Genomic DNA, 14,385 nt, shown 5'->3' with positions numbered 1-14,385 from the left:
CCACTGATGCACCGTGAGAGAGGTAGGAAGCACGTATTGAGCACCATACGCAGCAAGAGTGCGCTTCTGATCAAAAGACTTTTCAGCATATAATACGTGCTGTTCCAACGAGTAGGGACGTCCTGCTGAAGCATTCTTGTTTGGGTACTAATTTCTGTGTTTCTCTCGAGAAATAGAGAGCTGTGAGTGCTTGAAATGAGTAACTATTCACCTCCCAATGGCAACACAATCGGAGATGCTTCTCTGGCTCATTAAGCCTTCATTCAGCAAGCTGCAAAGTGTGAGCCAAGCAGCTTAAACTTTTAATGCTGCTTTCTTCCATAGCTTTTGCCATATTGCGAGCGTTGTCACGAAGCACAACGTGCACATTACTTTTTGAAATGTTCCACTTCGCTAACATGGAATCGAAAGCTTGTGTAATAAAAGTTGTAGAATGAGAACCGGATAACTCTTTCGCATGCAACACCACTGTTTTTGACTCAAAATTGTCGTCAATCCAGTGTGCCGTTAGACTCAACATGCTCATGGGGCTGACCTCTGAGCTCCACATATCTGTAGTGAAGCTAATGCGGGTGACATTTTCTTAAAAACCCATGGATATGAGTAGCAATCATATCATATAATGCAGGCAAGTGTGACATCTGCAAAGTATCGCCGGCTTGGAAGAATGTAGCGAGGTTCTAAATGATGTAGTAACCTACGAAATCCCTCGTCCACAACTAGGGAAAAACGCTGGTCATCGAGTGCGATCATTTTCCATCATTTTAGTAGTTATGCCTTTCGCTCTGGCGCTGTCTTGAGGAAGCGTCTTTATGTTTAGAAGGGTTTGCTGTATGAGGCTACCGTTAGTGAGCCCGGTAGCATCTGATTTAACTTTCGTTTTGGTAGCATTTACCTGCTAGAAATTCCATGTATAATTCGTTATGGTAGTTCTTCAGATGGGTAATTAAATTTGTGGTATTGAAAGATTTAATTCTGCAGCCTCCTCGCATTATCTCATTTTTGCAGGTAGAGCAGATAGCAACCCTATTATAGATAGATAGATACTTTATTAATCCCAAGGGGAAATTCATTATTATCTTCCTTTTCACAGAAAAATATGACCACACGGCTGACATACTGCTTTACTAAAGACATCTGCCCAATGAGTAAACAACGTGAGTAGTGTTCCTGTCAGTAAAACTAGGTAAACCCCGTGGCGTTTTTTTTTTGTAAGCGCAAGGGGCTGCTCTTACATGCATGTTTTTCTGCAGTTTAATGTCTGCCTCGCCGAACAATGAAAACAACATGTAGTCATTTAGTGAACTGACAGTGTTGACAAACCTGAATTGTATCGGTTAAAATATACGCATCTGACCGATTTCGATGTCGTTATTTTTAGTGAACATTGGCCGATAACAATACAGTTCCTGATATATTGTGCATCTCTAGAAGTGAGTGATTGTTTTTTAATGTGATTTTTTTCCTTCAATTCACTATAGTCTGTGCAGGTGTAAAGCAATCCAATATTCTTCTAGACAAAAAAAAAATAAATAAACAGCATCAACAAGACTACTATGGAGTCTAATGAATTCCTGTTCACTTTTTACACATTTTATTATGTTGCCACCTTATTCTAAAACCATTTAAATAAATTTTTTCCTTCATGAAACAGCACTCAATACTCAAATTGACAAATCAAAAACTGGATTTTAGGATTTTTTTTCTTTCAAATTTATTAAAAATAAAAATACTAAAATATCCCATTAACAGATGTATTGGCAATTCCAACGTGGAATCTTCTGTGGTATGACAAGCTTTGCACACCAGAATTTTGGAAAATTTCTGCTATCATGCTGGATGGGGATCATTGGTGGACAGCTATTTTTAGGTCTCTCCAGAGATGTTTAATGGGTTCAAGTTTGAGTTCTACTTGGAACACTCAAGAACATTCCATTAGAGTTGTCCTTAAGCTACCACTGAGTTGTCTTTAATTTGTGCTTAGGGTCCTTGTCCTTTCGGAAGGTGAACCTTTAGACCAGTCTGAGGACCAGAGCCTTCTGAAGCATTTTTTAAGTATATCTATGTACTGTGGTCTGTTCAGCATTTCCTCAGTTTTGATCAGTCTCTCTGTCTCCCTACACAAAAAAATACTCACAGCCTTCACTTGTTCTGCTTGTACTAGTTCTATTTTGGAAAGAAAATCTCCTTCATCTCAAGGGCCTGTGTTTGAAAAGGTCCAATGTTCTATACTGCTGATGTGAAAATGGCCACAGTGAAATTTAAGAGAAGACCTGAACATGGGGCCAAAACAAAGCCTAAAGATATTCTAAAGTCGAAACCAGAAAAGCAAGCCAGCTAGAGTGACATAGCCAAAATGTGTATCAGGAATTGTAGTGAATAGAACATTTAGTGAAGTGAATTGTAGTGAATAGAACAAAAACTCTAAACTGGAGAAATTAATGGGATGAGGATAGCTCTCTGTTGTCGCGATACACAAGCGCTGGACTATAATGTCAGAATAAGATGCATGTTGGAATCACGTGACCAACAAGCCATTGCCATAGAATTAAACTGTAGCCAATCAGAAAAAAACAAATGGCTGCGAAATGCAGAGGTAATTAAAATATAAAATGACACCACACAAGTCATATACAGTAAATCTAAAAATAGTATTTTAAATTAAAGTTAAACAGATAAAAAATTTAAAACATGTGAAAAAGCTATTAAATAGTCCAGTAGTTTAAAGATCATTACACAAGTTAGTTTCTGAATTTTTTTTTAGTTTCTTTGTTTTTCTTATGAAAGTCATCTGCACTTGATTAATTATTTTAAATTTTTCTGTTATTTTGTTAAATTTATTTTGTTAGGTTATTTCAATTCAAAACTACTTTTGTGACAGACAGTGGTGTATTTTACAAGAGGCATTTTTGAATTATAAGATGTACCACCTTTCTGCTCAAAGCTTCTTTGTCAGGTATACTGCATATGAACATTTGACTTCTTTAGATATTATCTGGATTCTTGCAAATATCCATGTCATAATTTTTTTTGTTGAATGATTTTTCCATTTGTGTTTTTGTTTACTTAGTTGAATATGTAACTTACTGCTCTGTGTCACACTTAATTGTTTGTATAGGTAGCTGGTTACTGAATATAACAAATAAGGGTCAGGGGCACAAAAGGCTGGAAAAGTAAGTGCTACTAAAATGAAACAGCTGAAGGAACATTTTGCAAATAATTAGGTGAATTGGCAGCAGATCAGTAACATGATTGGGTATAAGAAGAGCATCTTATATAGATGGCGTCTCTCAGAAGTAAAGATGAGCAGAGGTTAACCAATCTTAAAAAAAACTGCGTCAACAAATTGTGGAACAATTTCAGAGTAATGCCCCTCAACGTAAAAACTGCAAGACTTTGAATATCACATTATCTACAGTACATAATATTAAAAGATTCAGAGAATCTTGGAATATTGGGTGCCTGTGATCTTCGGGCCTTCAGGTGGCTTAAAAACAGGCATTATTCTGTCATGGAAATCACTGCATGGGCTCTGGGACACTTCCAGAAATCATTGTCTATGAACACAGTTCACTGCGCCATCCACTAATGCAGGTTAAAGCTCTATCATGCAAAGAAGAAGGGGTATATGTGAACATGATCCAGAAACGCCACCTGGAAAACACTGACACTGTGTCCTCCATGCTAAAGAGGAGAGGGACCATCCAGGTTGCTGTCAGAGCTCAGTTCAAAAGCCTTACGTCTCTGATGGTATTGGGGGTTCGGGGGTGCCTTAGTGCCAATGGAATTGGCAGCTTGCAAATCTGGAAAGGCACCATCAATGCTGAAAGGTATTTATAGATTTTAGAGTAACATATGCTCCTATCCAGGCAACATCTTTTTCAGAGAAGGCCTTGCATATTTCAGCAAGATGATGCTAAACCGCATACTGCATCTGTTACAACAGCATGGCTTAATTGTAGAAGAGTCCGGGTGCTGCCTGACTAAAGTCCAGACCTTTCACCGATGAAACATTTTGCACATGGCACGTCATGAAATGAAAAATACAACAAATAAGGCCCAGGACTGTTCAGCAGCTAGAATTATATATCAGACCAGGAAGGAACAACATTCCTACACAGTGGTAAACATGGCCCTGCCCCAATTGTTTTGAGATTTATTGCTGCTTTCAAATTCAAAATGACCTTATTCTTCTCTTTAAAATGGTACATTTTCTCAGTTTAAACATTTGGTATGTTTTCTGTGTTCTGTTACGGATTTACAAGTCATTGCATTCTGTTTTTATTTACAATTTACACAGTGTCCCATCTTTTTTGTAATTGGGGTTGTATAAGTTATCTATACTAATAAAAGGCAAAGCCCTCACTGACTGACTGACTGACTCACTCACTCACTCACTGACTCATCACTAATTCTCCAACTTGCCGTGTAGGTAGAAGGCTGAAATTTGGCAGGCTTATTCCTTACAGCTTACTTACAAAAGTTAAGCATGTTTCATTTCGAAATTCTATTTTTAACGGTCATAACAGTCGATAACGGTCGACAACATCCGCCATGTTGAACTTTCTTATTTATGGCCCCATCTTCACGAAATTTGGTAGGCGGCTTCCCTGCGCTAACTGAAACCGATGTACGTACTTATTTCGATGGTATGACGCCACTGTCGGCCGCCATATTGAACTTTCCAACGTCACTAATTTTCCAACTTCCCGTGTAGGTAGAAGGCTGAAATTTGGAAGGCTCATTCCTTACGGCTTACTTACAAAAGTTAAGCAGGTTTAATTTCAAAATTCTACGCATAACGGTTATAACAGTCAACACCGTCCGCCATGTTGAACTTTCTTATTTATGGCCCCATCTTCACGAAATTTGGTAGGCGGCTTCCCTGCGCTAACCGAAACCAATGTACGCATACTTATTTCGTGGTATGACGCCACTGTCAGCTGCCATATTGAACTTTCCAACGTCACTAATTCTCCAAATTCCCATGTAGGTAGAAGGCTGAAATTTGGTACTTATTTCGGTGGTATGATGCCACTGTTGGCCGTCATATTGACCTTTTTCAACAGTCTTTGTTACTTATGGGCCCATCTTCAAGAAATTTGGTACGCGGGTTCCCAAAGCTAACTGAATCCTACTTACGTATATATATATACATCCATAGCCTGCAGCTCAGTCACCGTGTGAGGTGCCGTTGGGTCCCCCACCCCAACGCCTCCCACGTTGTTGGCTGCCTGCCTATATGAGGCCGTCCGTCGCTCCAGTCTCTTCATTCCATTCCTTGCTTCGCCACGGGATTCACGTCTCCCTGCTGATAACTACAGCCTTTTTATTTAATCCACGGCTTCTCCGCTGTTTTATTGTTCATTTATTACGATTATAGTTATTGTGTAGGTATTTTAGACTTGCTTTACATTGTTCAGGTACCCATTTCCTTTATCATTCCAACCGTACCCGCATTAACATGTCTATCGAGGTGATCACCATCGATCAAAGAACTGTCACTTACTGAGTGGTTTCCATGCCCGGAGATGGTACCTATCTTTTCCATTCTCTGTGTTACATATTGCACGGCCATATCAGGCTCACTCTTGATATCTGGAGAAACATTGTGTCTTATGTATTGTACAGGTTCAAGGTGTGGACTGATGACGGTACAGGAGATAATTATACTATACAGGAGCACTATAAGAGTGAAATGCTTAAGCCCTTCACCAATGCATCTGCATGTGAGTTGATGGCTGCCGCTGAATTGTTCGGTTGTCGCTTTCAAGTGTACCGAAATGGCCAAATATTTTACACCTTTGGACAACCGCCAATGCCTCTTAAATATCTTAGATTCACAGGTGACGATTTCAGTAGTGGACACTTTGATGTTTATGAATGTTTAAACTCTCAAAAGCTGGATGTGAAGTTATCGATGAAACTGGTTGTATACTTAACAACGCTTGACAGATACCGAATGTCACTTCAACGCAAGTCCTACAAATACTGTCGTAATTGAAACAAACCATGAAACTCAAACCGATTATGACAGCAGCAATCCAAGCTGTGAGATTTGAAACAAGATTACTGTTCACATGGCCAACTGTATGTTGCATGCTTAAGAGTAAGCTCAGCGCACAGCTTGGTCATATTACAACCGGAGGGCCGAACTCACAATGTGGTATACAAAGTGATTCATAACAAATAATTATTGGTATATTTTCATTCAGTTTAAAAAGGTTTAATTTTCTTCTTAATAAAACTTTTAAGGCAGTACTTCGCCGCTGTGAAGCGCGGGTATTTTGCTATATATATATATATATATATAGATATATATAGATATATATATATATATAGATATATATAGATATATATATATATATAGATATATATAGATAGATATATAGATAGTTAGATAGTTAGATAGATATATAGATAGATATATATAGATATAGATATATATAGATATAGATATATATATAGAGATATATATATATAGAGATATATATATATATATATAGAGATATATATATATATATATATAGAGATATATATAGAGATATATATATATATATAGAGATATATATATATATAGAGATATATATAGATAGATAGATATATATATATAGATATATATATATAGAGATAGATATATATATATATATAGATAGAGATAGAGATAGATATATATATATATATATATATATGACATCAACACTCATAACAGTGACAAAACAATTACATTGACAATCATGTTACTTTATTTTCAAAAAGTTTCCTTTAATTTTTTATTACTTTTTTAACACACTACTTCTCCGCTGCAAAGCGCGGGTATTTTGCTAGTTATATAATATATTTATAATGTAGAGGGGTGGTCAAAAGTATGCTTACAGTTGTGAGTACGTTAAGCTGAGTTTATTTATTTATTGTATTATTTATTTGTATTTTTTCTTCTTAAAGTTATTGAGTTAATAAATCTATTATAACAGTCATAATCTGTGTCTTTTTCCATATGAACAACTGTAAACTTATTTTTGCCCACCCCTGTATAACATGTTTACAAAAAAGTAATATATGTAATACAAATAAAACAAATATGTTTATAAGTTAGTAGTGGATATTTTGAAAATATCTTGATATTTGTCTATTTGATCAATGCACATAAGTCTTTTTTTCTTTTTGCAGCCTCCTATTCCTGACCCTAACAACATGAGAGACTTTGTCAGTTATCCCACAGTGGGGAATGAAAGATTGCATTGTACAATGAAGCGAACAGAGGATAATCCTGAAGTTGGTGGCCCTTGTTACACTCTCTATCTGGAGTATTTAGGTGGTCTAGTACCCATTCTTAAGGGTCGTCGCATTAGCAAGCTCCGTCCTGAGTTTGTTATAATGGATCCTAAAATGGATAGTAAAACTGGTAAGATGTTCTTATTGTTTAATACAGTGTGTACTAGTGATGTACGCAGTTTTAAAGATGTTTTGTTTTTTTTCCTTTGAAACTTTACCAAATAATACACCCTACACTGAAATGTTGGTCTCTCTGATATTTTATATCAAAGTGTTGAAGCTCAGAATTAGTTTTGTTTTTTTAATGTACATTGTTTTATGGTAAAAGTAAACATCTTTAGGAGAGAAAAATGGAATATGTTTGCAGAAATATTCAGTCTCTGCACTATAATATTTTTTAGAGATACCTTTTGCATCAAGAACATCTTAAAGTGTTATGGAATAACTATGAACCAGTTCTTTCAGGTAGTTTTGCTCCAGATTGTAATCATGTCTTTTGAATTTAAACAATTGTCAATTAGTGCCTCAGATTTTTAGTCAGATTGAAACCAGTGCCCTGATCATTGCTTGGATGTTCACTGTTTGCCCTTGATACTCCAGGGGTGCTTTGGCGTACTAGTATAGGCCAGTTGTAAAATAATTATGTCCTTGTTGAGCAGTTGTCCTCCACCTATATAAACTTGGAGCCTCCACAACAGGATTTGAATACTTAATGCAAATAGTATATCTCCTTTTTTCATCTTATTACATTTTTTCTCACATAAAAAATGTCAAAATTAAAATATCACAGAAAAGAGCACTTCAGTGTTGGATTTGTTATTTAGCAAAATCTGAGAATTCTTCAAAGGTCTGAATACTTTTGAAGGTACTTTATATTTAGAATTAATATTGGATGCTATTTATTTATGCATAATTCAAAGCCATTTCCAGTAAACTAATGTATAACCATATTGGCATAAATTACCCGACTCCAGGTTTTTACTTTGCCCACATAGTTCCACTTTGCAGACTGAGTCCAGCTAGGCTTTATGAGCTACCAGGACACCAGGCCTTCTCTAGTGATCACTGCCCTCAGATGTGAATTATGCAATAGGTTGTGGTATCCCAATTCTAGGTGGGATTCAGTTAGAGAACCATTATGATATACTAATTTTTAGATTGATCTGGAACAATATGGGAATTCATTGATTAATTTACATTGAGACTTTAACAATTGGGACAACTCTTACAAAAAATCCCTCAGTTCATGTAAGACCAAGCAAACATATTCACTTGCAGTTATTCATCTCAGATAAACACAGAACATCCAGAGAATAGTGAGTCAGCAAAATTTTCTCTTTTGGTGGAAGTGATAGATGGGCACATCTTAATACAGATATTCTTCTTTAGGGAATTTTCTGTCTATTCCTGGAAAAAAAAGCTGTGACCTAAGCAAATGCTACTAATAAATCTTCTTATATATGGTCATACATAGTCAACAGGAGCTCTAAACAGCAAATCCAAGAGCCTTTTTATTTTATCTCTCAATTTAATTCTTTCTTAATGCAACCACAGAATATTTTAATTACATTAGCCTTTGTATATTTACACATCCAGATCAGCAGAGGCAGCAGTGACAGGCTCAGGTACCTGTGTTTTTTTCTATAGATAACTTGGTTAGACTTAATATAACATTTACGTGTACATATACAAACACTTAGTTGTGTTACCTGGCTTTGGCCGGAAAATTTCCTAAGACAGTACTGTGAACTATGTTCAATGCCCACTTCTGTTCTGTATAATCCAGTCCGGCTTGAATTCATATATATTTTACCGCATCTTGTGGAGTAAGAAACAACAGACAGAATAGGGAGTATTGTGCATATTGCATACCCAACCAACTCATGACATTTAGCGAAATCAAGAACACACACTGGGAGGTAGGCCTATCATAGTCAAAATCTATAATCAAGAGAAGACTTAATGAAAGTAAACACAAAAAGTTTAGCACAAGGTGCAAACTATTGGTAGTCCTCAAGCATAGGAAGGACAGATTATACTTTGACAGAAAATATAAAAAAAAAAAAGAAAAGTCCAGTTTTGGAACAGTTTTGTTTAGACAAATGAAATTAAGATCAGTATTTACCAGAATGATGGATGAAGAAGGTTATGGAGAAGAGAAGGAATAGCCCATGATCTGTAGCATATCACATTATCTGTGAAACATGGTGGAGGCAATATTATGGTACGGGTATGTGGAACTACCAGTGGAATTGGGACACTGGTGTTTATTGATGATATGACTACTGACAAAAGTTACAGGATGATTTCTGAAGTGTTCAAGGACAAACAGTTTGCTCAGATTTAAATAAATGTTGCAAACCTAATTGGACAGCGCTTCACAGTACAGCTGGACAATGAGCCAAAATATACTATGACAGCAAACCTAATGATTTTAAAGGCAGAGTCGTGGAATATTCTTCAATTGCCAAGTTAGTCAACTGACCTTAACCCAACTAAACATGCATGTTACTTGCTGAAGATAAAATTGAAGGCAGAAAGACCAACGAACAAGCAGCATCTGAAGACAGCTGCAGTAAAGGCCTGGCAAAGTATCATTAGGGTGGAAACTCATCACTTGGTGAAAGCCATGGGTTCCAGACTTCATGCAGTCATTGTATCATGCAGGGGGCAGTCTTTCTCCCCTAGGATTTGCTTTTTGATGCAGAACAGACAAGAGCCAATACCATCCCTTTTGTAACCATGGCGGAAATAATTACAAGAGAGAAGTATGGTACAAAAAGAGGTATATATACAGTCAAAGTAAAAAGTATATGAACCCTTTGGAATTAATCTGGTTTACTGCATGAATTGGTCATTAGAAAGTTATCTGATCTTCATCTAAGTCACAGGTACTGATATACACAATGAGCTTAAGCCAATGACACAAAAAATGCTACTCTTTCATGTCTTTATTTTACAAACGCATTCAACGTTCATGGTGGTAGTGGAAAAAGTAAGTGAACCTTGGGATTTAATAACTGGTTGACCCTCCTTTTGGCAGCAATGACCTCAGCCAGGCTCTTCCTATAAGTGCAGATCAGACCTGCACATCGTGCAGGGGGAATTTTAGCCCATTCTTCCCTGCAGAACTGCCTTAATTCTTCCATATTCTTTGGTTGTCTTCTGTGTATGGCTCTCTTCAAGTCATTCCACAGCATCTCAATAGGATTGAGATCTGGGCTCTGACTGGGCCACTCCAAAAGGCGGAGTTTGTTCTTCTGAAGCCAATGTGCTGTGGATTTGCTGTGATGTTTGGGGTCATTGTCCTGTTGCATCACCCAGCCTCTTCTGAGCTTAAATTGACGGACAGACACACTCACATTATCCTGGAGAATTTGTTGGTAAACCTGTGAATTCATTTTCCCCTCAATGATGTCAAGCTGACCAGGCCCTGATGCAGCAAAACAGGCCCAAATCATGATGTTCCTTCCACCATACTTTACTGTAGGGATGATGTTATGATGTTTTGATGTTGATATGCAGTGCCCTTTTTATGCCAAATGAAGTTCTGCTTGTTCTTCCCAAATAGTTCAATTTTGGTTTCATCACTCCACAAAACATTTTCCCAGTACCGTTGTTTAAAAATTAATTTCTCTGCTTTTCTGTCCCCTTTTTCCTAAATTAGATGAAGTATATGGAAATAGTTTAATTTCTTCCATGATCGACAGCTGTAATTGTTCCGACTCCAGTGATATTGAACTGAGTGATGACTGGGTGGGAAAAAAATCACCAAAGATATCTAGAGGCAGCAAGTCACCTAAGCTTTCCAGGTAAGTTTTGCTAATTTCTGCATTAATATTAAATAGCTCAAATTGCATCCATTTATCAGTGACCAGTGGAGTAATACTGCATATTTTAAATGCATGTGCTTTTCAAAGTATATTGGAGGAAGAGTTTATACTTACCTTCATTCTTTAGAGGGCATTTGTTAATTGCTTCTGTTTAATTTAACGATACTGTACTGTTATATTCAGAGGGAAAAGAACACTTAACAAATAGTGGCATGAATCGGATAGTTTCACCCTTAAATATACTCTGTTAGTTTACATTTTTTAAGTGTGCAGAAGGTAGCAAAATATATAGGAAAACAACTGAATAATTGGCAGGGCAATATTCCTTGTATTCCCCTCAAACTATCACTTTTTAGTTTCAGTATATTTGGGGAAAGTAGGGATGGTGCTGTGCCTTACTATGGTTAGGTATTTGGTATTTTTTCACTTGGACAACACAGATGCAGGTATTCAGTTGCGGATAAATATTATCGTGGAAGATCTAACAAAGATTTGAATTTCTTTGAGCCATGAAATAATAAATTATTGAGATGAATTAGGCAACTGCTGTGTAACCATTCATATATAAAAGAAAAATAATCAGTAAAAGCTGTTTCCCTAATGAAAATAATGAAGTGAAAGTTTAAATCATAACATTGTGGCTGTTGAGCCTTCAGTGGATATGTAATTTTTGACCCTGCTGACTTGAAGATGTTGCACAGTATTTGCTATTATTTTTATCACAGTTAAACCCTTTAAACGAGAATGGTACAATATAGTTTTGAAAATATGTATTGTTCTGCACTGCTACTTTCTTATTTTGTACTATATTGATTATATTAAAGATTTGGCAGTGTGTTAAAATGTAATTCTAAAGAAATTGCCTTGATTTGGCCAATGTGATATTGTAACTATATACTGTATCCATTTTATTTATTTGTAAATAGATAAGGGTATAGTGTGTTTTTTTTTATTTTTTTTTATTTCCCCGTTACCTTCTCTATTAGACTACTATCTTTAAAGCATTTGTTCATTAAAATATGACTTTAGTGTGTTTTATTGTTTTTTACACCTGGAAATATAATGATTTCTGAATCATGAATATTAATGATTTTTCTTTTCAGAATTAACATTGAAACTAGAAAATCACCCAAGCTATCCAGAGCCTCTCAAGACATAACAAGATCTCCACGTTTACCTATAAGAAAACCTTCTATTGGATCTCCAAGTTTAGCTCGTAGAGAGTTTCCATTAGAAGATATATCTCAGGTATACAAAATTATGTCCCAGTGGCCTAAATATTTACAGCATATTTACTCTTTCAGTTATATTTAATAATTACTAATCTGATTGAAGGATAATAATAATAAGAAGAAGAACACCAGTCCAGTCTTATCATTTTTATTCATACTTTGTCATTTCCATTTTTAATTACCATTTAAACTTTGGTGTATGCTGTATTTTTGTACTTTTACACTGTCATTCTTTAAACTGAATAGTTGTTAAAGTAACATCCCTTGAGATAACACACAAAATCTTGTGCTTTTTATGATAATATCTGCAGGAAAAAAGTTAGTCACCCTTGGTTTCCCTTATGTGAAAATTTAAAGTGCACCAAATTTCTGTTATGCAAATAATAGAAATCAGTTGCACTACAACATGTAAATAATAACGCGGAGTCTATATAGGAATTTTCATAGGTACTCTGAGTTTCCTTCTACATCCTAAATAGGTGCAGCTTAGGTTAATGTATCACTTCAAGTTGACACAGAGTGAGTTTGTGTAGGTGTGGGCATTGGTGTGCTCTAAAAGGAACAGCCCCTGTCTAGAGGTTCTTTCTAGATAAGTTAAGTTTTTTGCTATAGTTTACAGTTGATGGTTAAGTTGCACTCGTAAAAGAATATACAGTGGAGACATATCTACACATTGTTTTTATAGTAACCCATGCTGCTGCAAAACTGAGTAGTACACGTTGTAAAATACTAGAGCAGTTTGTTAACTGTTGTACTGCAGGTAATGCTAAACTGTGTTTTGTTCTACTTCTCCAAGGAAGTAATTATTTGTATTTACTTAAAAAAATGTACAGAAACTTAGGAGTTATTGTCAGTTTAATATGATTAAATGGTATTTTGTGTCTTTGTGTCCATGGAAACTGCAGTATGATTCTCTGAGACTGGTGAATCACTTTATAGCTAGAGTCACTATAGAAAACCAATACCTTAACCTGTGCATTTTTGTATTATTTACATGAAAGGAGAAAGTCATTCTGCGGTGGGTTGGCACCCTGCCCGGGATTGGTTCCTGCCTTGTGCCCTGTGTTGACTGGGATTGGCTCCAGCAAACCCCCGTGACCCTGTGTTCGGATTCAGCGGGTTGGAAAATGGATGGATGGATGGATGGAGAAAGTCATTAGAATTAGAAATCATACTGTTGGAGTATCATGCCCGTTTATGAGGAATGTAGACTTTGCGTGTAGCCAAATAGGAATAATACAAATCTTCTTAAAAGTGTTTTGGAATTTATGATGAATTAACTGTTTTACCTGGTTTTGCCCAGAAGACTGATGTACAAATATACATTTCATATTCAAAACTAATAAAATGATCTGTCACCTATGACCTCCTCATTGTAGCAGAAAGTCTTATTTAGCATCTGGTGCTCCTGAGTGCTTAAGCCCTTGTAAAATTTTACTGTGAAATTAAGTGCAAAGTTTAGATAAATGGAAGTAATTTTGCATCAACGAATAATTTTGTAGAACATTAATAACTATCTCAATAGTTTAGAAATATTAAAAAAATATTTTAAGGTGTGGCATGCACCACAGTCGTAACATACTACTCAATCACTGAGCAGTAAATGTGAGTCGAATGGCACACATGCCCTCCTCCCTGAGCAGCATGCTTGCCGGATCCCCGCAAAGTGTGCAACCTGTTGCACTCCTGCAATCTCAAAACACTTTTATTACTTCAGCTCATGTACAGGTTGCATTACAAATCAATTTGCTTACTTATATTTTGCACCAGATAAAATTCATTGTGGCCTTTTTTGTTTTTCACATATGAACATTAAGAAAAAAATAGACTAGATTTGTGATACAGTCAACCATTAAAGAGTTATTGAGCAGCAAACCTAAGAATCTCATTCTATTTCAACTTGTTTAAATATTTAATTATTCTCAATAATCATTGTGATCATCATAAGGGTCCAGCTAAAATGGCTAGCTATAGTGAGGCTGTCTCATTTTAAATTTTTTTCTAGATATTTATACATAGAAAATCTGAAATTTGTTATCCTGTAT

General features: G+C 36.0%; 1 protein-coding gene across 1 annotated transcript in view; it reads left to right on the top strand.

Moving 5' to 3' along the window:
• tulp4a (TUB like protein 4a) overlaps positions 1-14,385 on the top strand; it is a 130,390-nt gene that overhangs the window by 84,909 nt on the left and 31,096 nt on the right. Inside the window, exons 9-11 of the mRNA XM_039747780.1 lie at positions 7,171-7,405; positions 10,943-11,087; positions 12,212-12,356. Coding sequence (XP_039603714.1) covers positions 7,171-7,405; positions 10,943-11,087; positions 12,212-12,356 — 525 coding nt within the window. The remainder of the gene's footprint in view (positions 1-7,170; positions 7,406-10,942; positions 11,088-12,211; positions 12,357-14,385) is intronic.

The sequence above is a fragment of the Polypterus senegalus genome, chromosome 3, assembly GCF_016835505.1.
Source record: "Polypterus senegalus isolate Bchr_013 chromosome 3, ASM1683550v1, whole genome shotgun sequence".
Lineage (NCBI taxonomy): Eukaryota > Metazoa > Chordata > Cladistia > Polypteriformes > Polypteridae > Polypterus > Polypterus senegalus.
The sequence above is the reverse complement of the archived record's forward strand: the minus strand, read 5'-3'. Positions and strand labels throughout refer to the sequence as shown.